We start from the raw sequence: 27,718 nt of genomic DNA, 5'->3' as shown, positions 1-27,718 counted from the left end.
ACGGGATCACGGCCCCTGCTAAGATGTACCAGGATGTCAGCACTGCAACATACACCCAGGAAGCTTTACAAAAGGGGTTTGTCAGGTGAAAGCTACGCCCCAGAGATGCTTTGTTTTACATGCCAACCACTGCTGGAGATTCTGTAGGGCCAGGCAAAAAAGGCTTGGGGTTTTGTTTTCCTTTTTCTTTTCCAAATTTCAAATTCCCTTAAGCCAAAGCCTGGACTCCAAACCATCCAGTCTGTGGCTAAACTGCCTCACCGGTTCTGAGTGTGGAAACACGACTCCGCCTCGCCTGTGACCGCAAGAGGGAGGAGAAGCAGCTCCAGGACAGCCGGGTGAGGCCCAGAGCAGGTCCCACGGGCCCGGCCCCCGCGCTGACTAGACGGTGCCAGCCGTCCGCCGCTCGCGCCCCGGCCCTGAGAGGCAACACGGCGCAAACCAACTGCAGCCGGGTCCTGGAGGCGCGCCACGTGACTCGGAGGCGCGGCCAATCAGCGCAGCCCTCTGCGCTATTCAAATTGGCGGCGCGGCCGACGGTTGTGCCTAGCCTCGCCGCCGTCGGGACCACCGAGCCCCGGTGTCGCCTAACGCCGCCATGCACTGCGAGGGCCGCTGACAGACCTCCGGGCTGGCCGGGCGGAATGGAGAGTCGGAGTGTGCCTCCCGGCCCTTATCGGGCCACCAAACTGGTAAGACAGCGCGGAACAACTAGACGGGCCGGCCGCCGCGATGGCCACCACCTTTACGTGAGAACGTTCGTAGTTTCGTCTTGGGCGGACAGATGGGTCCCAGAGCCCCTTGCCTTGGTTCGCTGAAAAGGAGAGTGGGGGCAATTAACAGGCATTGGGAAGCCCTTGCAGGACACGCCTCTCCCCCTTCTTTGAGGGTCTGGGCTGTGTCTGTGAGCCCTAAGTCCAAAGGGTCGCGTCCCCGGGACGGCGCATCATACTCCAGCCTTTTTTAAGCGACTCCTGTGCCTGCAGTTGTTGGCGTGCCCTGGAAAGTCATAGAATATTCCGATTTTAGCCTCTCTCCACGTCTGATTTTCTACCCCCATCAGGATTCAAGAAGAATTTAGAAAGAGTTCCGTTACTCTGTAGTGTCAGAATGGGGGCAGCCCGAATGTGGCAGCTTTGTTTTGCTGGGCCTGTAGAATTTAATGCAGGATCTACCGATTGAAATAGCATTAGGTAACAGCTGCCCGTTTCAAAACTAAACCCAGAATAGTTAAGATACCCAACGGGAACCACTGGTGGTAGTCACTGGATTTGTGCATTTAGATTCTCAATCCGGTAGAGTACAGTGCCGCTGGGTACGTGGAATTAGGAGAGTGACTTAACTTCCCTGAGTCCCAGTTTCCACCTTGGTAAAGTCGGGCTAATAATGCATACACCCGCCTTAAAGGATATCCCGAGAGGATACTGTATGTGAAAGTCTGTTATCCTATGGATAAGTTACAGCTCAATATGTTTCTTGAATAAATAAATGTATGAAATGGGGAGGTGTGGTGGGAAGAAAAGAATAGTTATTGTGTTTTCAACTCTTAAATTTTGGTTGTGGGTGTCGGGGCCGCATTGGTTAGATAAGTGATAACAGCTAGCAGTGGCATCCTTGGGGTTACAAATCAGATCTCTGGGCCTCTAATATAGGAGTTTTCAATTAAAGAGTGATGTGTGTATTTCACACCACCACCACCACCTTGGTGCTCCAGTGTTAGAGCTGCCACAAACCTGAAACTTTGGGTTATTTGAGGACAATTTGGAAAATATGTGTAGCTTTTTAAAACGTAGGTACATCTCTGTTATTCAATATGCGATGGACTTAAAGCTTAGTTAATTTACCCTTCTGTTCTATGTTCACTATTGGAATCTTCACATAAGAAATACTATAGTAAATACGTAAGGTATTTCAACATTAAAGATATTTTACCAGTAAAACTACTGCCTGTCATGAATTTTGTTTGGCCAGCATAGTAGTTATGAATGCAGGTTCTAGAGTCAATCAAACCTGGGTTTGAATGCCTGGATCCATCACTTGGCTGTGTGACCTTGGTCCAATTATTAAATCTCTCTGTGCTTCATATTTCTTATATGAAAATGGAATAATAATAGTACCTACTCGTAGAATTGTGAGAATGAAAATGAAGTAATGAATGTAAAGCAGTGTCTGACACAAATGCTACTAACATTTTACTAATATTAGTTGAGGTAAAAAAAAAAAAGGAATGTTTTCTCTATTGAAGACTAGGGCAGATTCATTGCAGTTCTTCATTATTTGTAGGTTTCCTAAATAAGCCAGCCAGACCATGAAGTGCTTTTAGTCAAAAACTATTACAAAGAAATATTATTACAATGCTAGAATAAAGAGAAATCAGTATAAGATATAAAATTTTCTGTAGTAAATAAGATGAATGATTTCACCATGAAAGTTTATGATGTAATCAGATGTGAATAATTTTCTTTGTCTAATTTGTTTCAAATCAGTAAGATATTTAATTTTTGTTGTTTAATATTTTTAAAAATATATTCTTTCTGCAGTGGAATGAAATTACTACATCTTTTCGAGTGGGAATGCCTCTAAGAAAACACAGGCAACACTTTAAAAAATATGGCAGTTGTTTTACAGCAGAAGAAGCAGTGGATTGGCTTTATGACCTATTAAGAAATAATAACAATTTTGGTCCTGAAGTTACAAGGCAACAGACTCTCCAACTGCTTAGAAAATTTCTTAAGAACCATGTGATTGAAGATATCAAAGGCAGATGGGGATCAGAAAATCTTGATGACAACAGTCAGCTATTCAGGTACTGAACAGATAAATAACTGCAAAACTGAATTACTTAACAATAAAGTTTAACTCCACTTCTATAATACTTTTACTAAAATTGCAGCTTCTTCAGAAGAAATGTTTTCTTTATAAAACTTACTGCTCTTAGTACAATTAAAAGCACTTAGGGGCGCCTGGGTGGCTCAGTTGGTTAAGCAACTGCCTTCGGCTCAGGTCATGATCCTGGAGTCCCGGGATCGAGTCCCGCATCGGGCTCCCTGCTCGGCAAGGGACCTGCTTCTCCCTCTAACCCTCCCCGCTCTCATGTACGCTCTCTCTCTCAGTCTCTCTCTCTCAAAATAAATAAAAAGTCTTTAAAAAAAAAAAGCACTTAGAAGTTAAAGTTAATCGCTGCACAATCAATGCTTTTAAAATGGAGACGAACCATGAGAGACTATCGACTCTGAGAAACTGAGGGTTCTAGAGGGGAGGGGGGTGGGGGGATGGGTTAGCCTGGTGATGGGTATTCAAGAGGGCACGTATTGAATGGAGCACTGGGTGTTATACACAAACATTGAATCATGCAACACTACATCAAAAATTAATTAATTAAAAAAACTTTTAAAATGTTAAGTAGTATATATAATAGAGTGAGATATCACTTTTTCATATTCTGAAAGCTGTAACATTTCAAGAACAGATCATTATTAATCTTTAGTTTCATTGATTGAGGAATTATAAGACAAATCCTCACAGGTCCTTGCCCTCAAGTAACATATAATCTTATATAATCTAAGAATAAATGTGATAAAATAAATAATAGCAAACTTTATATAATAAATAACAGAAGAAATATAACATAGGTTAAAGAGAATATTTATTAAGGGTTTACCATGTATCAGAAGCCCTGCTTTATGATTTATATGTTATTTAATCCCTGGATTAAACAGGATAGATATTAGCTCCTTTTTACAAATGAGGAAACTGAGACCATGCTTCATTTAATCTTGTTACATATGTCTGAAATATGTTCTTCTACCTTGAAACACTGTAGACATTTGTCAGACTAGTAAATACATTTGTTCTCCTGTCAGTTGTATTTCAGCTTTCTCTGGAGCCTTTCTGACTCCCTCAGGCCAGCACAATTGCTTTTTCTCTCATGCGCACAGGGTTCTGTTTCATATATCATTAAACAAGGTTTTGGATTCTAATACCCACGCTTTTTTTCTCTACAAAATTAGTACTTTTCAAATGAAATGTCTTAGAAGTTGATTCTTGCCTCTGTATCAAAGATGATTTATGTTGTACAAGTCAATTGCAATAAAAAGCATATGAATAGTTCATTTTGTAGTACACCTACCAGCCCTTCCTCTCCTAACTACAGCTTAGTCACCCTTGTGAGCTCCTTTGCTGTTATTCATCCTTTAGCTGTTCCTGGTTCTTAAGGTCCTAGACTTATCTTTACTTCACCTCTCTCCCTGGGCAATCTCTTGCCATGTCTTCATCTACTCTTCTTTTAACTTTCAAACTTCCAACCCAAATATACCTTCTGAGCTTTAGACCCATTTTTTGCCCATTAGGCATTTCAGATATAACGTAAAGAAAAATCAATATCATGTCTTAACCTAAATTTTGTCTTCTTATATCTATACCTAGATGAATGGCACTGTTTTCTCCTGTAGTTGCTTTGATTCTTTTCCTTTCTTCTCCTCTTTAAATATGATTTAATTAACAAACCATGTCTGTTATACTGCTTCAGTAGTTCTCTATCTGTTCACTTCTCTCTCCACCCTGATAGTTCTTTTTGTTAGACCATTTTCCTCCCTTACCCGGAATTCTGTGTAATTCTTCAACTAGTCTCTCTGCCTCTAGTCTTTTATAATGGTAACAAAATTATAAAGTACTTAAAAATAAACTTTACCAAAAATGTTTTTGGTATTTAATTTTTATTTATAATATAAATAAATAAAATATAAATTTTATTAAATTTAAATAAAATTTAATTTTAATATTTGAAGCCAATACTGAAATCTCTTAACCTACATTGTGTTCCAAAAATATGTGTGTAAATTGTCTTACGGTAGAACATAGAACCCATAGGAACAATAATTAAAATGGTAATGAGACATACTTGAAACAGTATTTGTATAATTTAAGCGTGTTTTTTTTTAAATTGATTTGAGGGTGGTAGGGGAAACTAAAACCTTACTGGAGAAAATTATAAAATTGTATTGAAGATAATAAGTGGAGAAGGACATCCTGTTGATGAATCAGAAGACTTAATATCATAAAAAAGTCACTTTTCCCAAAATTGATATATAAATTCAGGGCATTTTCATTCAAAATCCCATATAATTTTTTTATAGAATGTGACAAGCAGATTCTAAAGTTCATTTAGTAATATAAAAGTTCAAGACAATTTTGAAGTGAACAAGGAGGGGAAAATTGCCCTATATGATATCTGGGCTTAAAGTAAATTAAAACAATTAAGTACTGAAAAAGCAAACCCATATATACAGTTGTTTCTTGAATAATGCAGGGGTTAGGGGCACTGACTCCTTGCATGGTCGAAAATCCACATACAACTTTAGACTCCCCCCAAAATTTACTAATAGCCTACTGTTGACCAGAAGCTTTATCAATAACATACATAATCAATTAATACACGTTTTATATGTTACATGTATTATAAACTGTATTCTTATAATAAAGTAAGCTAGAGAAAAAAATGTTAAGAAAATCATAAGGAAGAGAACACTTATAATACTGTATTGCACTTATAAAAAAATTGTGTATAAGTGTTCAAACCCATCTTCAGGGTCAACTGTATATGGAAACTTGGTATAAGTTATACATGGATTAAATACCTAAATATGAAAATAAAACACTTATGAAGGAATATAAAAAATATTTTTAGGACTGTGGAATATAATAGAACTTCTGAGGTCACTAAAAACTTATGCATATATTTAATGTGTAAGATACTGTAGAATGTAAAAACACCAAACCATATATATTGTTTATGAATATTTATTAAAAGTATAAAGACATGAACAAGAAGGAAATGTACTAACTGCAAGTTAATGGCTTCCCTCAGAAAGAGAGAAAGAAATAGAATAAGCAAAGAATTTCTTTGATTTAACAAAAAAAAGAACTCTTTAGTAAAATGTTAACAATTGCATTAGTTGATGATTACATACATGGATATTGTCTATATTTCTGTACTTTTTTGTATCTTTGAAATATTTTTTATTACACTGGAGGGGGGAAGAAGCCTTATAATCAAAAGGAGTAACAGAGACCAAGGTCTGGAAATTAGAACAAGCACAATGGACAAAGGGTCAGAAAATATATATAAATTAGATCACTTGTTAAAGAAATTTAGAAAATGGAACCATTTTCTTCTTCAACAGAATTGATACCAATAATAACTCTGAATTATCCAGATAATAAAGTTAAAATATGTACAGTATATTAAGGAAAGTAGGAAACTATTAAAATATTTTTTAAAGGTTTAATGGGAAAATCTATTTATGTAGAATCTTCATTCCTTGGTAATATAAATAAATTCAGTTCTTTTTGTGATTTTTATTTTAGATAAACAGGCATTAAAATTTTGTTTCTGATCTTACATTACTTAATTGCATATTATTCTTAAACCAGATTTCCTGCAAATTCTCCGCTTAAAAGTCTTCCACGAAGGCATCCAGAACTGAGAAAAAACAGCATAGAAAACTTTTCCAAAGATAAAGACAGCATTTTTAAATTACGAAATTTATCTCGTAGAACTCCTAAAAAACTTGGATTACATTTTTCTCAGGTAAAACATCCCTTTTACTAATTACTAGTTTAAATGTAATTACATGGTAATTACATGTACTTATTTATAAAATCATTAAAAGTATGTAAGACTGGGGGCGCCTGGGTGGCTCAGTCATTAAAGCGTCTGCCTTCGGCTCAGGTCGTGATCCCAGGGTCCTGGGATCGAGCCTCACATCGGGCTCCCTGCTCCGTGGGGAAACCTGCTTCTCCCTCTCCAACTCCCCCTGCTTGTGTTCCCTCTCTCGCTATGTCTCTCTCTGTCAAATAAATAAATAAAATCTTTAAAAATAAATAAATAAATAAAAGTATGTAAGTCTTTAATATTTGAAGCCAATACTGAAATCTCTTAACCTACATTGTGTTCCAAAAATATGTGTGTAAATTGTCTTACGGTAGAACATAGAACCCATAGGAACAATAATTAAAATGGTAATGAGACATACTTGAAACAGTATTTGTATAATTTAAGCGTGTTTTTTTTTAAATTGATTTGAGGGTGGTAGGGGAAACTACAAAACCAAAAAGCTCTTTTACCATATGTTAACATTATTTCTTTAAGTGATACTTAGCTTATAGCTTCACTGTAGACTGTTTACCAATAAAATTGCAAAATATTAGGAATTGTGCCAGTTCAATATTTCCTTAATTTGAGCATAATATATTAAACCAAAGTAATTTTTTTCCAGGAAAATATAGAGAAAATGAACCATGAAATAATCAATGAAGATCAAGAAAACTCAGTTGATAATAGAGAAATAAGCCAGGAAGATGTTGAAGAAGTTTGGAGATATATTATTCTGATCTAGTAAGCTAAAACTAAGCTCTAACCAAGTTCCAAAGGTGTTTAGAATGTTAATTTGACATTTTTATCAAGATAATACAAATGCAAAAAATCTTAGAATTTAACCTGTATGTGTTTCTTAATAAATTCTCTTGTTATAGTTCTAGCACAGTAGAAATAGAATGTTTTCAGTATGATTTGTTTTTCTTTGACTCAAAGTTATACCTATAGTTTGGAGTCTTATATTGGAATCCTTTCAAGGTTACTAAGATAAATACATTTGAAATTGGATACTAAGTATAAATCTTACAAGTTTGGTTTAAGAAAAGAAATATTCTGATGGCGCTGTTTGCCATTAATACTTTTTCATATTTATATCCTATTCCACTTATTTTATAGAGAAAAAGAAGTTTGTATTCTTTCTTCTGTTTAGCCTGCAAACCATTTTAGGTGTGCCATCCCTAGAAGAACTCATAAATCCAAAGCAAGTAGTTCCTCAATACGTAATGTACAACATGACCAATACAAGTAAACATGGAATAGTTATACTACAAGATAAATCAGGTTGGTATCAGTAAAAGAAGTTGGAATCTTTTAAACTTGCTAACATAGGTTACAGCTATAGTGGGGGTGCAGAAAGACTAAAAATATAGAAAGTAGAATACTGTAACTGAGAGAGCATCAAGGGGAAATTATTTTATCATAGGTGCTTTAGTAATCATTTTAAGTGAATATTATTCATACTATTATTTTAACCCCTAAGTGGTATTTATGCATATAACTACATTTTACTGAGGGCCTACAATGTACCAGGCATTATGCTAAAGTAATGAACAAGAGGGAAATGGTCCATGACTTCCTGGAGCTTACGTGAGTAGTTATATATAAATTTACACAGGTTTAGACATATACGCAAAACTGAGGTAACACACAATAAAATAAGCCCAAACTCTCAAAGCCAATATTTTGAAGATTACTGGCTTTGTATTATATGTATTTATATAATGTATTGATTTTAGATCTAAGATGGAAAAATTAGGGATATAATTCAAGCCAGATGCATTACAAAACTTAACATTTCAATAAATGTATCAATAAATCTCAAAGTATTGACTCATTTTTTATAATCAATTGCTGCCTGGAGAATTAACTGGCATGCATTACTTGAGTTTCTTTCTGTTGGCAAGAGCTTTAAGGTTTAAACTGTAGGAACAAAAAGCAAAAACTTAAGAGTCATGTTGCATATGCATATGGCTTTGGTCCAGTCCCATCTTTCATTACCTAAAATCACATACTTAATAGTATATTATCTTATTCAAGCTTTCTGTTCTTTATAACCATAAACTTTTCAAATCAAGTGTATGTATGGTTTTTTGATTGGTGTCAAAAAACTACTAGATTTTATGCAGCATGTTTCAGTTAGTGGCAAATGAAAGATTTTAAGTAAGCCTCACTGTGAAAGCACCCTAATATTCAAATATAGGTCATTTCAATCATAGATCTCACTCAAACCAGTAATATTCTAATAGCATAGCTATAATTAGAACGGAAATGAGGATAAAGAAAACATGGTAGTAGGGGACAAGGATGAACATTAATTTATTTTTGAACCCCCACCAAAATAATTTATCCTCAATTTTGGGATAACTAAAACTGTATCATGGAAAGAATCAAACTCAAGATCTCGATAAGTTTTAAACTTGTCTTTTAAAATATTATTTTGGCTTTATGTCTTGTTAAACAATTTTTAATCCTGGTAATATACATGTATATGCATACATGCATATATATACACATGCATATATGTGTGTGTATATAATTATATATATAGTAAGTATAAAATTTTAATATACTGTCATAAAAATGTGATTTTCTAAACTGTAAATATTTTTTTGTATAGATGACCTTCCTCATTGGGTATTATCTGCCATGAAGTGCCTAGCAAATTGTAAGTTAAACAAGCAAAATATATATATGTTTCATATTCATAGCATTCATAGCATTTAACAAGAACTAAGGAGATTTTTAAAATAATTCGTAGAGGTCCTGATAAAGTATGCCAGTTTCTCTTGATGTTTAAATGACAATCTAGTAGAACTGAATACATTTCCTTGCATGCGGAATAGAGTCCTTAACCTTTTCTATGCAGATGATGATTTTATAATTCAATCTCATCATTTATGGTTCAGTTTTCATAAATCATAAAATCATAGGCTAGTGGATCTTACAGAATTTTTAGGTATAACCTACATCAGTTGTCTTAGTGAGGCCTCTAGAATTCAAATAGCAACCTGTAAGTAACATAGCTCTTACAAGCTGGAAAGATTCAATCAGAAATAAAGTCGCATAAAATCTACTTTAGTCCCTTGCCATTATACAAGGCTTCAATACTGAGATGCTTCATGACATGCTTGTACTCCCATCAGATATATTAATGGGACTTTTATATTTATGGGAAAAAAAAAATCTGTCACTAATCAGCAAACCATTTTTTTAGCATCTTGTTCATCAAGCTTTTTCCATAATGATCAGTAATAATTGATTTTTTATAATTTGAGACCCTAGTTCAAGTATAAAACCCTAATTGCTTTAAAAGTCAATTTTAAAAATATCCAGAAATATATGCTTCTAAATCATCAAAAGTGGGGTGCCTGGGTGGCTCAGTCTGCTAAGTGTCTCCCTTCAGCTCAGGTCATGATCCCAGGGTCCTGGGATTGAGCCCCACATCGGGCTCTCTACTCAGCGGGGAGCCTGCTTCTCCCTCTGCTTGTGCTCTCTCTCTGTCAAATAAATAAAATCTTAAAAATAAATAAATAATAAATAAATCATCAAAAGTTAAATTATATTTTTATAGTTTTTGTTATAAAAGGATTTTTCTAGTTCTTATGAAATGAGTATTTTATTAATAATGTTCAAGATAGGTATATATTCCCTTGTTGTCCACTGGGTGTCAATATGACAAAATAACAGAATAAATAGCAATAAAGTAAATAATGTAAGTGATAGATTTTATTTATCAAATTGAGGTAAAGGTCTTAATCATAAGCTCGATTTCTGAGTTTCTCTTTCTACCTTCCCTCACCTAACTGCCTTTCTGTCTCATACTTTGGTTCATGGTTAGCAACTCCGATACTTAGACTTTCAGGATTTCTCTGACATCCCATGTTGAAGGATTTTTTTCTCTTCCCTTTCTTACCAGTCTATGTTATACCTAAATGGTACCAAAGATATAATCTACTAGATTCCAGTTTAACAATATATCTAGCCAGAGGTAGTATTTAGACTTGTAGTTATTATTTAATCCCCTATAGTAATCCTGTGACATACAGGAATCAGTGATTAATATATTATCCCCAGTTTTTTTCTAGAAGAGAAAATAAGTCTTTTGAAAGTCTACTGATAATATAAAGAGCTATGCATTCAAACCTAGATTCTCTAACTATAAATTCTGTATTTTAATTCTAGTAGGTGTATTTTCTGTCTTAGAAAATTTTGTAATGATTATCAAAATTTTTTATTCTACATATTGAGAATATTTCTTATCCTCTTTAAGAAGATGTTTATTTTGCTCTATGTAAATCCATATTAGCCTTTAAGCTATTAAATGTGTGTGATTTGTTTTCTTTAATCCTTTTTTAGTCACATTTGTATGACAATACAAAAGCTTGGAGACAGAGAAGTAAAATAGATTATTTGGGTTTGGGAAGAGAAAGATTTTAACTTGAAAGAACAGTGGGGCATGTGGGTGGCTAAGCATCTGCCTTCTGCCTTGGGCTCAGGTCGTCGTAATCCCAGGGTCATGGGATTGAGCCCTACATCAGGCTCCCTGCTCAGCGGGGAGCCTGCTTCTCCCTCTGCCTGCCGCTCCCCCTGCTTGTGCTCTTTCTCTCTCTGTCAAATAATAAAATCTTAAAAAAAAAAAAAGAGAGAGAGAGAGAGAAAGAAAGAGAGAAAGAGAGAGAAACAAAGAGAAAGGAAGAGAGAGAGAGAAAGAAAGAGAGAGAAAGGAAGGAGAGAAGGAGAGAGAGAGAGAAAGGGAGGAAGGAAGGAAAGAAAGAAAGAAAGAAAGGGAAGGGAAGGGAAAGGGAGGGAAAGGAAAGGAAAGAAAGAAGAAAGGAAGGAAGAAAAGAAAAAAGAAAAGAAAAAAAGGAAAGGAAAGGAAAAGAAATAGTGGGGCGCCTGGGTGGCTCAGCTGTTAAGCTTCTGCCTTCGGCTCAGGTCATGATCCTAGGGTCCTGGGATCGAGCCCCGCATGCTCCATGCTCAGCGGAGAGTCTACTTCTCCTTCTGCCCAGGCTTGTGTTCCCTCTCTCACTGTTTTTCTCTCTCTCTCTCTCTCTATCTCTGTCAAATAAATAAATAAAATCTTTAAAAAAAAAAAAGGTAGAATAGTGACTCTCAAACCTGAGTGCATATTACAGTAACTAAGGAAACTAGCCAAAGATTCTGATTCGGTTGATTCATTAGGTGGTTTCATTCAGTTCATTCGACAGAGAAGATTCTTAGAGTGAAGATTCCCAGATCAGCGTTTGGAAACTACTCAATTAGTGAGCCAGAAGCAAACATTTCTAAGTCAGTAATTCTTAGCCTCGCCTCTATAAATTCTGGTCTGTACAGAGGAACTTATATTTTTAATAGGCACATTGGATGATTCTGATTATGTAGTCCATGGAGCATACTTTAAATATTGTTAGACCTCAAGGTCCTGGGTCTAGCTCTCACTTACACTGCTCTAAGTTCTAATTCTAACTTTACCACCAATGTCTCTTTCATCTTAGGCAAGTTACTCTGAGCTTCACTTTTTTCTATTTCTGAGTAAAACAATAATGAGTAGGAATGATTCTTTCAAGAATGTTAAGCTAATGAAATGGCAATATAAAGACATTATTTAAATTCATTAAGGGCATGCTTTGTGTTAGGTAAAATTTGTTCATGAAAATGTAAATTTACAAAAGATAATTTAGAAGGATTATTTGCATTATCTAAATATTCTTTGTTTTATAAAATGAATTGTAATAAAATCTCATTAAATAACCTTAATACTTTAAAATATATTTGAAATTTTGCCTTATATACAATTTTCAGGTATATAAATATTAAAACAAAATGCTAGTAGTTGCTTGCATATTTCTAATGAAAACATAATGAGGAAGAATGAGATGTGCACAACTCTTTAAATTTTTGAATTGTGACCCAATTTGTTTAACTTAGCTCCTTCATGAAATACAGGTTTTATCCTTTTTACAGGTATATTTAAAATTTTTATTTAAAATAAGATACATTTTGCCAATTTTTTTTGCCTTCTGTTTCGTAGGGCCAAGAAATAATGATATGAATAATCCAACTTATGTTGGATTTGAACGAGATGTATTCAGAACAATAGCAGATTATTTTCTAGATCTCCCTGAACCTCTGCTTACCTTTGAATATTATGAATTATTTGTAAGCATTTTGGGTATGTATGGATTTTTACTTACTATTTAAATTTATCTTATTAACCTTTTCAAGTCTCCCATAATTTAAAAGATCTAAAAATGTAGATAAATAAGAAGGTGGCAAGCTATGAATTATTTTAAAATTTAGGAATACTCTGCTTCCTGTTATGTTGTTTTCCAGTAATTCAAATATGCCATTCCAACACCAGTTCTCCACATCAGTTGAGTGTCCTACAATTCAATTCATTTCTGACAATGACTACCCAAAGTTAGATTAGACCCCACAAGTTAGGGACAAAATCCTTCAGTCCTGATACTAACCATCCAGAGTTAATGCAAACTCCACAGATTAAGAGCTCAGCTCCACAAGACTGCCCTCCATCCAGGTACCACGTGTTAATGAGGTCCTCAGGCTTACTCAGACTTCTGCCCAACTAACTACCAGTTTGGGGGTTCCCACAACCTTCCTTGGGCTTAATAATTGATATAACCCCCAGAACTCATAGTACCAGTTTTTATAAAGGATACAAGTCAGGAACAGCCATATGGAAGTATAAGTATACAGGGCAAGATAGGAAAGTAAGGGCTGTGCAGAGCTTTCATGCCCTCTCCAGGAATGCCATCTTCCCAACCATGTCCATATGTTCACGGACCCATAAGCTCCCTTAGCCTTGTTACTTCAGAGTTTTAACTGAGATTTAATTATATAAGCATGATTGATTAAATCATTGGTCATTGGTGATTGCACTCAATCTTCAACCCACATCCTCCTCTCCTCCAGGGAGTTCTGAGGTAGGCTGAAAATTCCAAACTTCTAAGCAAGTCCAGCCCTAAGTCACCTCATTAGCTTAAACTCAGATGTACTCAAACAGGTGCATTATGAAAAACAAAAGACTCCTGTCACTCTGGAAATTCCAAGCATCTTAGGAACACTATATCAGGTACTAGAGACAAAGGCCAAACATACAAGTTTTATTATACTATAGTTGTCTTATAATTAAGAGCTTTCTAATAACTCATAGACTGAAAACAGTTATTTTTTAATGTATTTGACTCAATTATAATTTAATTAGACTGTTGAAATAAACTTTAAAGTTATTTATTATCACAAGTTGGAAAACCTCTAGTCTTGCACTTTGTAACTGAATGTTGCATGTGTCCTATTTAAGTGGCTTCTGAATTAAGCAACTGCTATTTGTACTGTACTAACAATATATACTGTAGTGATGCTTTATTTTTTTTAACTTTACTATTGTTTTTGTTTTATTTTTGCCCACTGTCACACAGTTGCATCTTAATTTTTGTTTCATTTCCTGGTAGTTGTTTGTGGCTACATCACAGTTTCAGATAGACCCAGTGGGATACATAAAATCCAAGATGATCCACAGTCTTCAAAAATCCTTCGCTTAAACAATTTGAATTCCTTCAAATCAACTGAGTGTCTTCTTCTCAGTCTGCTTCATAAAGACAAAAACAAAGAAGAATCAGATACTACTAAGAGACTGCAGATAAGTGATCAAGGATTTCAAGAAAAATGTGCTAAGAAAATGGAGCTAGTTAATTTTAAAAATAGAAGAGCCAGTGCTAATGACGTTATGGGAGGAAGTTGTCATAATTTAATAGGCTTAAGTAGTATGCATGTTCTATCCTCTAACATCAAACCAAAGTGCCATTCTTTAGAAGGAATTATAGACTTACCAGGGAGTTCAAGTAAAGAGGTCTTCAGTGTCTTCCATCAATCTGTTCTGAATATAGAAGAACAAAATAATAAGCAATTTTTAGAGTCTAAGACCAAACAGGAATCCCTAATGAATCTTCATTCAGAGGAAAGTAATCAAAAGCCACTCTGTGTTGGTTTTAAGAGAACCTCTACTTTGACTGTTCAAGACCAAGAGGAGTTATGTAATGGGAAATGCAAGTCAAAACAGCTTTGTAGATCTCAGAGTTTACTTTTAAGAAGTAGTACAAGAAGGAATAGTTATATCAATATGCCAGTGGCTGAAATTATCATGAAACCAAATCTTGGACAAGGCAGCACAAGTGTGCAAACAGCTATGGAAAGTGAACTCGGAGAGTCTAGTACCACAATCAATAAGAGACTCTGCAAAAGTACAATAGAACTTTCAGAAAATTCTTTACCTCCAGCTTCTTCTGTGTGGACTGGCACACAAAGTAAGGCTGATGCTTTCAATGCATGTAATATTAACTTTTAGTGTTTACTAACTGTTTTGTTTACCTGTCTTTTCTTCTCTGAAACTGCTTTATATTTTTCCTCCAAAAGGAAAGGTTTTTATTGTAAAAGACTTTGTCATGGCATAACCAAGATTTATTTTACTTAACTAAAACCCTTATTTCTTTTACCTCATTTTAACTTATTCTGAGTCACTTTATTTATAGTATATAAAGAATATTAATACTCACATAGGGTATGAAGAAAGTAATGAGAATCTACCATGCTTTTGAGGAATGTGGAAATTTCTAGGGACAGTTAAAATGTATTCTAGTATTTATGTAACAGTATTCTTTATGTACTTGTGTATGCTCATAGTTTGAAAGCAACTAGTCATTGATGATTTTTTTCGGGGGTGGGGTGTAATTTTGTCTTCTAGGTTTGCTACAACCTCATTTAGAGAAGGTTGCCATCGATGCACTACAGTTATGTTGTTTGTTACTGCCCCCACCAAATCGTAGAAAGCTTCAACTTTTAATGCGCATGATTTCCCGAATGAGTCAAAATGTTGATATGCCTCAACTTCATGATGCAATGGGTACAAGATCACTGGTAAGTTGATTTCTGAAGGAAAGAATAAGCCTTGGCTCATAAATTTAAAAAGAAAAGCAAATCATCCAAAAGTACTACTTGAGTGATATTGTCATCTCAAAATCCTAGATTTTTGGGATAGAAAAGCTCTTAAAAGTATCTTTCCTAGTAGCAGAATGTTGCAGCATTAATCCTTTGTGCCCAGTATGCTAAATTTTCATATCCTGATCTTTATCTTGTCTGAGCACTTTGCTTCTTCACTCCTAACAGATCATAGTGATTGACCCAGATTATCAGACCATATTCCATTACCTTGTGCCAATTCTGTTTAGTGGGGAAGAAAGAGGAGATATAGGCACAGTTAAAAGCATAAGGGCACTATAACTTTGTAAAGGAGAGAATTAATAGAAATATTGTGGTGGTGGGAAAGTTGTATTTGATGAAATACGTGAATTAGGATAGCATATCATTGTGGGCAAGAAATTGGGACAGACTACTGTGAAGCAGTAGTGGATGAGGGTGGAAGCATTTTATACAGATATTGATTGGAAACGAACTCTTAAAATAGTATCTGATCTCTCTCTCACTCGCTCGCTCTCTCTTTTCAAGAGCTGCCATTTTCTCAGTGCAGCTTCAGATGATTTTCTTATAGCAAGGAATCTGGAACTGAGCTCTATTCTTCCACTCATTAAAGACAGTTCTTTAGCAATGATAGACCCAATCTAAAGAGGAAGAATTATTCTTGAGTAATCGTGACACCATTAAAAAGCATAGAGAAGTTTGTAGAGGAATATATTTTGAAAGACATGAATAGAAAGGAAATAATTTCAGTTTTATACTTTTTGAGTTTGAGTTTATAGGACATCCAAGTGAAATTTATCCAACAGACTATTAGAAACATGAGCCTGGTAAAGATTAGGGCAGAAGGCAGATTATTTGGAGAGAGGTAGTAGTTGGAGCTTTGAAAATAAATGAGCTCTACAAAGCTAGGAGAGAAGAATAAAAAGCTGAGGACTGTCTTGGAAGGAGAGATGTCTGACATGTAGGAATAAAACCAAAAATGTTTCAATTCAATAAATATGTTCCTCATCTATCATGTGCTAAATACTTAGAATTCTGATAACTAATTATTTTAGAATGAGGCGTGTGTTTGTGTGTCTTATACTTAGTGGGTAATATGGATATGAGTGAGAGTAAATGAGTTTTGAAACACAAAATTTAACCCAGGGTTTGACAACAACTTATGATGGAATTGAAAAATGTATGTATGAATTGTCTTTCAAGACTGATGGAATAAGGGCTAAAAGCTATTTTCCAGAATTCCAAAAGCTAAATGGTACCAACCTCATAACCACTAATGTTTACGTGTTATGTATTCTCTCTCCTAGTTTGTGTTTTATGGGGTTAATTTAATATAATAAGTCATTGTTCTTTGACATTCTTTAAGTGATATATCTACATGATACTAATGGAACCCATGGTACTTACCAATAAAATTGTGACAAAATTAAAGAAAAAGCTAAGCCCTTTATAATCCTTTGGAATTACATTAAGGAAATACTTAACAAGTACTTTAAAAAGAATAACATATTCTTACCTTTCTAATGTAATTAATTGTCCTCATTTTTAAGCTGAAGTCTGCTTATCACTTTATCTCAGTACTTTAGCATGGTACCCAGAAATTACTGATACTCTTATTTATATAAAACCTTAGGGTTTTAAATTCACATCTTTTAATATGTTTCTAGATGATAAACACTTTTTCTCGGTGTGTGCTATGCTGTGCTGAAGAAGTGGATCTTGATGAGCTTCTTGCTGCAAGATTAGTTTCTTTCTTAATGGATCATCACCAGGAAATTCTTCAAGTACCCTCTTACTTACAGACTGCAGTGGATAAACATCTTGACTACTTAAAAAAGGGCTATGTATGTATTGTAAATCTTAAAATTCTCTGCATTAGTCAGTTCCAAGTGGCAAATTCATCTCAAACTAGTCTAATTAAAAAGGAAGACTTTATTAGCTCACATAAATAACCTCTAAAAGTAAGGAATATAGAAAGAATCTGGGGACTCAAATAGCAATAAAACTGTTTTCATCTCTTATTTCCATTTTGGTACTATATTTAACAAATGGCTCCTTCACATGATAGGGGGCACACGGCTGATTAAAGCTCTTAAGCCACAGACTTTCATTTTTAATTCAAAGGAGCAAAGAACTACCCCTTTACCTACCAATTTAAAAGTTCTTCACATGGACTCTGGCTCAGTCTAGGCTAAATACACGCCCTTTAGGTGGTTGAGGGTGAGTGCATTGGAGATAGGGCCATACTCTGGCTCTACATAGATTAGAGAAGAATCTGCTCTTCAAAAAAAGTGAGGAAAGGGGCACCTGGGTGGCTCAGTCAGTTAAGCATCTGCCTCTTGATTTCGACTCAGGTCATGATCTCAGGGTCGTGAGATCGAGCCCCACATCAGGCTCCACACTTAGTGCAGAATCTGCTTGTCCTGTTCCCTCTGCTTCTCGCACTCTCTCTCTTTCTCAAATAAATACATAAATAAAATCTTTAAGGGGGGTGGGGTGAGGATAGTGGAGCTGGAATGGGAAGCGACTATTACAAGAAGGAGAGCAGGAATACTGAGTAACCAAAAACAAGATGTCTTATTTTCAATCTTTGGCTGCCCAGCACATATATTTCACATATATGTTTCTTCCCATATATACCATTCTAATATTGCCCTGGCTTATCATAATTATCCTTACAATTTCCTTCTGTTGTCAGCAGATGATATAGTATCTGCTCATGCTTCTACACCTCAAAAACAGTAGATGAATACTATTACTATGTCGGAACATTAATGTTTTAAAATGAATTAAAACATCACTTTGATATTTTATTGTTTTGTAGTTAAAAGAATAAAATACATGGTTAAAGGCAATATGATGATGGATGACTTTAATACATATTCTGTGCTAAGCACTTTATATACATTATCTCATGTAATCCCCATTTTACAGATGAGGAAACAGACCAAGAGAAGTACAATAACTTGCTGAAGGCTACAAAGCTAGTAGATTATGGGCCTGGGATTTAGATTCTGGGATTTATCGCTACTGTACTGCATAATACAGTTTTCTGAAAGTATTGAATGTTTGATGGGAAATTAATACTAAATCCCATCAAAAGAACCCTTAGCAAATAGGGACATGAACAGAATTAATGACTTGGACTATATCACTTGGTTCACAACAGATTAAAAATCCTGGAGATGGACTGATTGTTCCTTTGCCAACGTATTCATACTGCAAGCAGATTAGTGCTCGGGAGTTTGATGAACAAAAAGTGTCTACCTCACAAGCTGCAATTGCAGAACTTTTAGAGAATATTATTAAAAACAAGAGTTTGCCTCTAAAAGAGAAAAGGAAAAAACTAAAACAGGTAAGAGAATGAACAAGTTCTCAATCATGTAATATTTTTCAATATGCTGTTGCTGATTGTTATTTAATAACATTTAGAATCTAATTTCTCATTTTAATATTTTGGATTTTAGATACTATATAGGCTATTTATATAGCCTACATGCCTGGCTTTACTCTTTATCCTGAAATTTAAATAATAATAATAAAAAATACTCTTTCTTTACTTCTTATAATTATAGTTTCGATTAGCCTGGGAAAGCAATTAAAATATTTTGATTATAATACATAACTTTTAGTGACTCATTTTTACCATTTAGAATTTTTATCTCCATCAAAATCCAGTAGCAACATGATTCTGGCAAGTTTAATTCCAGGTCTGAGATACTCAAATATGAAATATTTGATCATTATGACCTTCATAGGTGTTACAAATGGAAAGGAAGAAGATCTGGAATTTAGGAGGAGAATGCATCAGAAGAGAATCCTAGAATATTAATGCTAACTTGGATCTAAGAAATCTTACATTATACCTTTCATATATGAGAAAGCAAAGGGAAAGGCAAGGATAAATTGAAAGTATACTCACTTCTGAAATACATGTTGGAGAAAGGCCCTGAATTCTTATAAAATGTTGAACACTGGCTTCAGCTAGGATAATAAATGTAAAATACCCTCTAATTTCTCACCTCGTTTTTAAGTTTCAGAAGGAATATCCCTTGATATATCAGAAAAGATTTCCAACCACGGAGAGCGAAGCAGTACTTTTTGGTGACAAACCTACAATCAAACAACCAATGCTAATTTTAAAAAAACCAAAGTTTCGTAGTCTAAGATACTAACTGATTTAAAAATTACAATGTAATACTTGTGGAACTTTGGTAAATGAAGCCATATCTAAGAATCTAGCTTCTAAAAAAGAAGTCTATTTATTAGTAACGTTTTTCTAAATAAAACACATATGTAAAGAGGTACCAAAGTAATTTTTTATCAGTGTAAGACTGCTAAGAAACTAATAGGTTTCAACTGAGAGCAAATAACAAAAGTGGTACCAGATACTTTAACCAGTAACAATCTTTTTTTATTTTTTAATACACCTATAAAAGCTATTATGGTGCGTGCTAAAATTTTACTTACTTGAATTTTGAAAACTGACATGTTTATCAAGATTAAGCTGTAATTCAGTTTTTAAAAGAAATTAACTTTATCTGTACATGGGCTTATGAATATTAGCTAAAGTACTAGTTGATTAGGGGTACCCTTGTTTCTAAGTATAAGAATGTGAAGAATATTGGAAAACTCAGTGAATTCTCTATGCTAAATGTTGCACTCTTTTGTATATTCTTTTTCTACTTTTGATCTATTTATATATGTATGTGTTTTTTAAATATGCACATGTAAGTCTTCAGTTTGCTTTAAACATTTATCTCAACTGCTTCAATCATTCATTTTTCAATAAATATCTTTTGCATTCTTATGTTCATGTATCTACTAGAAGATAGTGGTGTAAAAGAAGTATAAGGCAATCATGTGTTCATTCAAAATATTTATTTAGCAACTACTATGTGCCTTTTATTATTCCAGATATGAAGAGACAATGATGAATAAAATAGAAAATCTCTTCCTTTATTTATTTTGTAGTCAAGGTAGATACACCTATCAGATACTTAAAATAACAATATATCCCCTGAAATCAAGTCATGGGAAGGCCTTCAGCTGAAGACTGACCTCCTTAGTTATGTTAACAGTTCTCTAAGCTAGTGTTTTTCAAACTGTTGCATATTAGAATCACCAAAAGTTTTAAAACAATACATGCTCAGGCCCTACCTTATATCATAGGCATCAGTATTTTTCAAACTCTTGAGGCAATTCCAATATTCAGCCAACTTTAAGAATCAGTCCCTAAACTTTTTATAAGCATTTAAGTAAATGCCAAGCTGGTGCACACTGGCTTTATTATTTCATTGGGAGAAAATGCAAATTATAAATGCTTCTTATCTTAATACAGAGTTATTCATATTTCTGCTTTACTAAGTACAAACTTGAAGCAGTTTTTCTTCCATATTTTACTCCAAGATTGCTTAATATCCATTCTCTATGTGTAAAGATATATACGTGATGGCTGAGATGTAATAGAAACTTATTATTCAATAACTTGATTTCTCGATGTAATGTACTATAAAATGACAATGTTTCATTTGACATTACTATTTTTTATTAAAAACCTGGACAGAAAATGATAACTATTTTTTGCCCTTAGCTCTAAAATTATAGGACTAAATTAGATCTTTTTCCAAGGTGCCTGTATGCTAAAACTTTTCCTCTTTAAAGATGTGTAATAGGGGCCCCTGGATGTCTCAGTCAAATATCCAATTCTTGATTTTGGCTCAGGTCATGATCTCAGGGTTGTGAGATGTAGTGCCACTTCAGGCTCTGCACTGGGTGTGAGGCCTGCTTGATATTATCTCTCCTCCTCGCCCTCTGCCCCTCCCCTCGCTTGCACTATCCTCTCTCAAATAAATAAATCTTTTTAAAGAAAAGATGTGTAATGTGAATTCTGTTGCATATTGAGATAAAAATTATTGTGGGTTTTATAACAATTTAATTTTGTTTTGTATCTAATTTATTGATAATAAATATATAAATGTTATAAAGACATAGTAACTTTACATCTGCAGTAGTGTGCATGCAATTGAGGTTACAAAATTGGTGTAACAATTTAATAACATGAATTGTGAAGTCAGGTTTGAATTTTACTGTGCTATATTTATTATGTAACCTCAGACAAATTACTTAACTGTTCTAAGTTCTACTTTCCTTATCTATACGATAAAGATTATAATAGTACCTCTCTTTTAGGATTGTTGTGAGAATTAAATAGGATAATGCATGTAAGTGTTTAGCACAGTGTCTAGTCTAGAAACAGAACTCTAAATATTAACAATTATTATTAGAATTACCTCGAATTATAGCACTAGAAGAGATCTTAGCAAAAACAGTCCTGTATCCTCTCAGTTTCTTTAAGCAGACATTAACCAAACAAAATTGTGAACAATATTGAGTCTTATTAAACTGCTGCTTAGTTATGAGATAAAAGTTCTGACTGTACACACTGGTTGAAAAATTTTAAACTAGTATGAAGGGAAAATGTGATGAGGAAGGAAAACGTGAGTATCTTCAGAAGCACTATTCTTGAGTATATGAAAACATGGGCTGCGGTACACAGTAGAGAGCTTAGCCTTCAGCTAGAGCATAGACAGATTCCATACTTTCCATGTAGGGGGAAAAAGGCAGCATATTTAAGTTCAAATATAAATAGGTTGATTGGTTGATTTGATGTTGATGGCTTTATAGAAATTCTCTTCTAATTGCTTTTAGTTTCTTAGGAAATACAGTCAACTGCTAAGGGTAAAGCAGGATAGGGAGGATGGTACACAAGTTACACCAAATCAAATGATAGCTGGTTGTTTTATGAACTGTAGTTCTTGTCACCAACCATCCCCTATAGCTTCTGCTAAAGGTTGTGTTATAATGAAACACTCTCCCCACATATTGTCCAGTTATGTAACATTCAGAAGTGAAAAGTATGTGGCATTTCCTACTGACTACATTCTGTCCTTGGGAAACTTAAACTCTGAGTTTCTTCATCTATAAAATATGAATAATAACATGCACCTAACCAAGTTGTTTTGGTAATCAAAAGAGGCAATATATTTAAATCTTGAACTGAGCCAACCCCATGTTCAATTTCTCAGTCCTTTCCTCTTTCCTTTTATTGAGCTTAACAATATCTCTGCTAATTAAAACTCCTTTCCTACCAAATCTCTGCCTTCACATTTCACAGTATGTTTCCATTCTATCAGTGGTAATAATTTTGACCTCATATTTAGTGGAATTAAAGATAGTTTGGAATTTTATATCCTAGCAATCTGTGTACCTCTCCAGCAGATATACCACCTTTTGATTCTAAAGATAGAGAGAGAGAGTGGGGGGGTGGGGGAGGGCAGGGCATTGAAGCCTTTTAAGGACAGAAAATTAAGGATAGCTAGTTTTGATATTAAACTCTAAATCAAAAGAAATAAAGTCAATTTCACTAGAATAAACTTAACAGTTCTGAATACAATCAAGTATAGCAACTAAGAATCTTTTATTACTTTGCTTTTTTATTAACTCAGAATCTTATCTTCTAAGAACTAGGGGGGGAAATGTACAGATTACCTATTACCTCCTGAAAACGTCAGGATGTACATTGAGGAAACGTAGAATTTATAAGACAAGTGAAAGTAATGATTTTTTCTCATTATAAAAACAATTTTTGAAAAAAAATTGCTGTATCAAAGTGTAGATTCACATATACTAGTTGATCTCTGAATTGTCCTTTCTTCCATAAGCAACTAAAAAATCAAAATATATAAAATAGCTATTTTTAGACATTGCACTGTAGGTAATATGGGACTATGATACCTGAGAAAAGGAAAACAAAGGTGGTGAACCTTATGACTGCCCCTAGGTTACCACCTGGAGACAGGTGCCAGGCTGCAGTGAAGGGAGGGAAAACCAAAATAAAACCCAGCGTCTCACTACATTTAGTAACTAGAAGAGAGTTCAGGATGACTGAGGAAGCTGCAGAACAACAACAAAAAGCTTGAAAGGTCTGTAGAGGAGTCTAAAGGATCTGTTGAGTAATAATTGGAAGGGCGAAGGAAGTCAGTTGAGCACTATCCAAAATGGCCAACAAAGGAATAACTGGAGGGGCAGCTGGGTGCACAGTCAGTTAAGCTTCCGACTCCTGGTTTCGTCTCAGGTCTTGAGCTCAGTGTTTTGAGATTGACCCCATGTCAGTCTCCATGCTCGGCAAGGAGTCTGCTTGAGAGTCTCTCTGCCTTTCCTACTCATGCTCTTTCTCTCTCTTACAAATAAGTAAATAAATATTAAAAAAATAATAATAAAAGAATAACTGGAAAGCAGTAAACCAAACAATCCCTGGACCTCACTGAGTTGGGAACAGTTTATGTTACCACCACCAAGAACAGAGCTTTTAATACATGGGGCATTCGGTAGCATCTTCAGAAGAGTTGTGCTTACTAGTGGGGCCAAATTAGGCCTAAATTAAAACTGCTCTGGATTCACCTTAATAAATCTTAAAAACACCTCAAAATGTTCAAATTGATCAAGTAACCCTGTGTGCTAGAACAAAGTTCCATATTTATTTTTTTTAGGTTTTTTAAATTTTTTTATTAGTTTCAAAGGTAGAATTTAGTGATTCATCAGTTGCATATATCAACCAGTGCTCATTCCATCAAGTGCCCTCCATAATGCCCATCACCCAATGACCCCTCCCCCCCCACCTCCCCTCCAGCAACCCTGTTTGTTTCCTAGAGTTCAGTGTCATGGTTTGCCTCCTTCTCAATTTACATCTTATTTTTCCTTCCCTTTCCCTCTGTTCATCTCTTTTGTTTTCTAAATTACACATATGAGTGAAATCATGGCATTTGTCTTTTGCTGACTGACTTATTTTGCTTAGCATAGTACTCTCTAGTTCTATCCCTGTCATTGCAAATGGCAAGATTTCCTTCTTTTTGATGGCTGAGTAGTATTCCATTGTGTGTGCGTATGTATATATATATATATATGTATATATATGTATATATATATATATGTATATATATATATATATATATATATATATATATATATATATATATACATACATACCACATCTTCTTTATCCATTCATCTATTGAAGGACATCTGGGCTCTTTCCATAGTTTGGCTATTATAGACATTGTTGCTTTAAACATTGGGGTGAGGGACCCCTGGGTGGCTCAGTTGGTTAAGCATCTGCCTTCAGCTCAGGTCATGATCCCAGGGTCCTGGAATCGAGTCCCACATCAGCCTCCTTGCTCAGTGGGGAGCCTGCTTCTCCCTCTGCCTGCTGCTTCACCTTCTTGTGTTCTCTCGCTCTCTTTCTCCTGCTCTGACAAATAAATAAAAATAAGTTAAAAATGAATAAACATCGGGGTGCATGTGCCCCTTCAAATCACTATGTTCATATCCTTTGGATAAATACCTAAGGGTACAATTGCTGGGTCATAGTGTAGTTCTATTTTTGACTTTTTGAGGAACTTCCATACTGTTTTCCAGAGTGGCTGCACCAGGTATGCATTCCCACCAACAGTGTAGGAGGGCAAGATTCCTCCAAATCTTCTCCAACATCTGTTGTTCCCTGAGTTGTTCATTTTAGCCATTTTGACTGGTGTAAGGTGGTATCTCACTGAGGTTTTGATTTGGGGTTCCCTGATGCCAAGTGATGTTGGGCATTTTTTCATGTGTCTGTTGGCCATTTGGATGTCTTTGGAGAAATGTCTGTTCATGTCTTCTGCCCATTTCTTGACTGGATTATTTGTTCTTTGGGGGTTGAGTTTGATAAGTTCTTTGTAGATTTTGGATACTAGCCCTTTATCTGATAAGACATTTGCAAATATCTTCTCCCATTCCACAGGTTGCCTTTTAGTTTTGTTGACTGTTTCCTTTGCTGTGCAAAAACTTTGTTTTATCATGAGGAGGTGTCAATAGTTCATTTTTGCTTTTGTTTCTCTTGCCTTTGGAGACATGCCTAGCAAGAAGTTGCTGCGGCCAAGGTCATAGAGGTTCCCGCCTGTGTTATCCTCTAGAATTTTGATGGATTCTTGTCTCACAGTTAGGTCTTTCATCCATTTTGAGTTTATTTTTGTGTATGATATAAGAAAGTGGTCAAGTTTCATTCTTCTACATGGGGCTGTCCAGTTTTTCCAATACCATTGGATAGTCTTTCCTGCTTTGTCGAAGATCAGTTGACCATAGAGTTGAGGGTCCATTTCTGCTCTCTATTCTGTTCCATTGATCTATGTGTCTGTTTTTGTGCCAGTACCTACTGTCTTGATGATTACAGCTTTGTAATACAGCTTGAAGTCCCGAATTGTGATGCCTCCAGCTTTGGTTTTCTTTTTCAACATTCTTCTGGCTATTTGGGGTCTTTTCTGGTTCCAAACAAATTTTAGGACTGTTTGTTCCAGTTCTGTGAAAAATGCCGATGGTGTTTTGGTGGGGATTGCAATGAATGTGTAGATTGCTTTGGGTCGCATAGACATTTTAACAATATTTGTTCTTCCAATCCATGGTCATGGAATGTTTTTCCATTTCTTTGTGTCTTCCTCAATTTCTTTCATATGTGTTCTTAGTTTTTTGAGTACAGATCTTTTACCTCTTTGGTTAGGTTTATTCCAAGGTATCTTATTTTTGCGTGCAATTGTAAATGGGATCGATTCCTTGAATTTTCTTTCTTCTGCCTCATTGTTAGTGTATAGAAATTCAACTGACTTCTGTGCATTGATTTTATACTTGCTGAATTCCTGTATCAGTTCTAGCAATTTTTTGGTGGGATCGTTTGGGTTTTCTACAGAGTATCATGCCATCTGAGAAGAGTGATAGTTTGACTTCTTTGCCAATTTGGATGCCTTTTATTACTTTTTGTTGTCTAATTGCTGAGGATAGGACTTCCAGTACTATGTTGAACAACAGTGGTGAGAGTGGGCATCCCTGTCATGTTCCTGACCTTAGGAGAAAAGCTCATAGGGTTCTTCATATATAGCTTTTATGATATTGAGGTATGTTCCCTCCATCCCTACACTGTGAAGAGTTTTTATCAAGAAAGGATGCTGTATTTTGTCAAATGCTTTTTCTGTATCAATTGAGAGGATCATATGGTTCTTGTCCTTTATTAATGTAGTGTATCACATTGATGGATTTGCAGATGTTTAACCACCCTTGCTGCCCATGAATAAATCCCACTTAGTTGTGGTGAATAATCCTTTTACTGTACTGTGGATCCTATTAACTATTATCTTGGTGAGAATTTTTGCATCCATGTTATTCAGGGATATTGGTCTGTAATTCCCTTAGTGGGGTCTTTGTTTTGGGGATCGAGATAAAGCTGGCCTCGTAGAGTTTGGAAGGTTTCCTTCCATTTCTATTTTTTGAAACAGTTTTAGAAGAATAGGTATTAATTCTTCTTTAAATATTTGGTAGAATTCCTCTGGGAGGCCACCAGGCCCTGGACTCTTGTTTGTTGGGAGATTTTTGATTACTGCTTCAATTTCTTTGCTGGTTATGGGTCTGTTTGGGTTTTCTATTTCTTCTTTTTTCAGTTTTGGTAGTTTATATGTTTCTAGGAATGCATCCATTTCTTCCAGATTACCTAATTTGTTGTCATATAATTGCTCATAATATTCTCTTGTAATTGTTTGTATTTCTTCAGTGTTGTTTGTGATCTCTCCTCTCTCATTTATGATTTTATTTATTCGGGTCCTTTCTCTTTGCTTTTTGATAGTTTGGCTACGGGTTCATTGATCTTATTAATTCTTTCAAAGAAACACCTCCTGGTTTCGTTGATCTGTGCTTCTGGTTTTTTTATTATTATTATTTCTATATCATCGATTTCCACTCTAATCTTTATTATTTCTCTTCTCCTGCTAGCTTTAGGTTTTATTTTCTTTCTTTTTCCAGCTCCTTTCCAGTATAAGGCTAGTTTGTGTATTTGAGACTTTTCTTGTTTCTTGAGGAAGGCCTGTACTGGTATATAACTCCCTCTTGGGGGCTGCCTTTGCTGCATCCCAAAGGTTCTGAACTGTCATGTTTTTTTATTTGCTTCCATGTATTTTTTTACATTTTTCTTTAATTTCACAGTTGACCCATTCA

At 35.0% G+C, this 27,718-nt stretch overlaps 1 protein-coding gene across 3 annotated transcripts in view; it reads left to right on the top strand.

Annotated features, from left to right (window-relative positions):
* The first annotated feature begins 539 nt into the window (after nt 1-539).
* The window catches only part of DEPDC1 (DEP domain containing 1), a 37,637-nt gene continuing 10,458 nt past the window's right edge, over nt 540-27,718 (top strand). For 2 of the 3 annotated variants that reach the window (XR_003525341.2, XM_027626215.2), the window contains exons 1-11: nt 540-692; nt 2,541-2,806; nt 6,433-6,589; nt 7,278-7,396; nt 7,806-7,936; nt 9,273-9,320; nt 12,687-12,827; nt 14,128-14,979; nt 15,417-15,589; nt 17,317-17,493; nt 18,819-19,004. Coding sequence is in view for 2 of the 3 variants with exons in the window: in XM_027626215.2 (XP_027482016.1) it covers nt 645-692; nt 2,541-2,806; nt 6,433-6,589; nt 7,278-7,396; nt 7,806-7,936; nt 9,273-9,320; nt 12,687-12,827; nt 14,128-14,979; nt 15,417-15,589; nt 17,317-17,493; nt 18,819-19,004 (2,298 nt within the window). In the remaining variant the exon portion in view is untranslated. Of the gene's footprint in view, nt 693-2,540; nt 2,807-6,432; nt 6,590-7,277; nt 7,397-7,805; nt 7,937-9,272; nt 9,321-12,686; nt 12,828-14,127; nt 14,980-15,416; nt 15,590-17,316; nt 17,494-18,818; nt 19,005-19,683; nt 21,489-27,718 lie in introns of those variants that run through there. The other variant, XM_027626131.1, reaches the window with a different exon arrangement.

The sequence above is a fragment of the Zalophus californianus genome, chromosome 4 (genome assembly GCF_009762305.2).
Source record: "Zalophus californianus isolate mZalCal1 chromosome 4, mZalCal1.pri.v2, whole genome shotgun sequence".
Taxonomy (NCBI): Eukaryota; Metazoa; Chordata; class Mammalia; order Carnivora; family Otariidae; genus Zalophus; species Zalophus californianus.
Note: the sequence above shows the minus strand (reverse complement) of the source record. Positions and strands in the feature narration are given on the sequence as shown.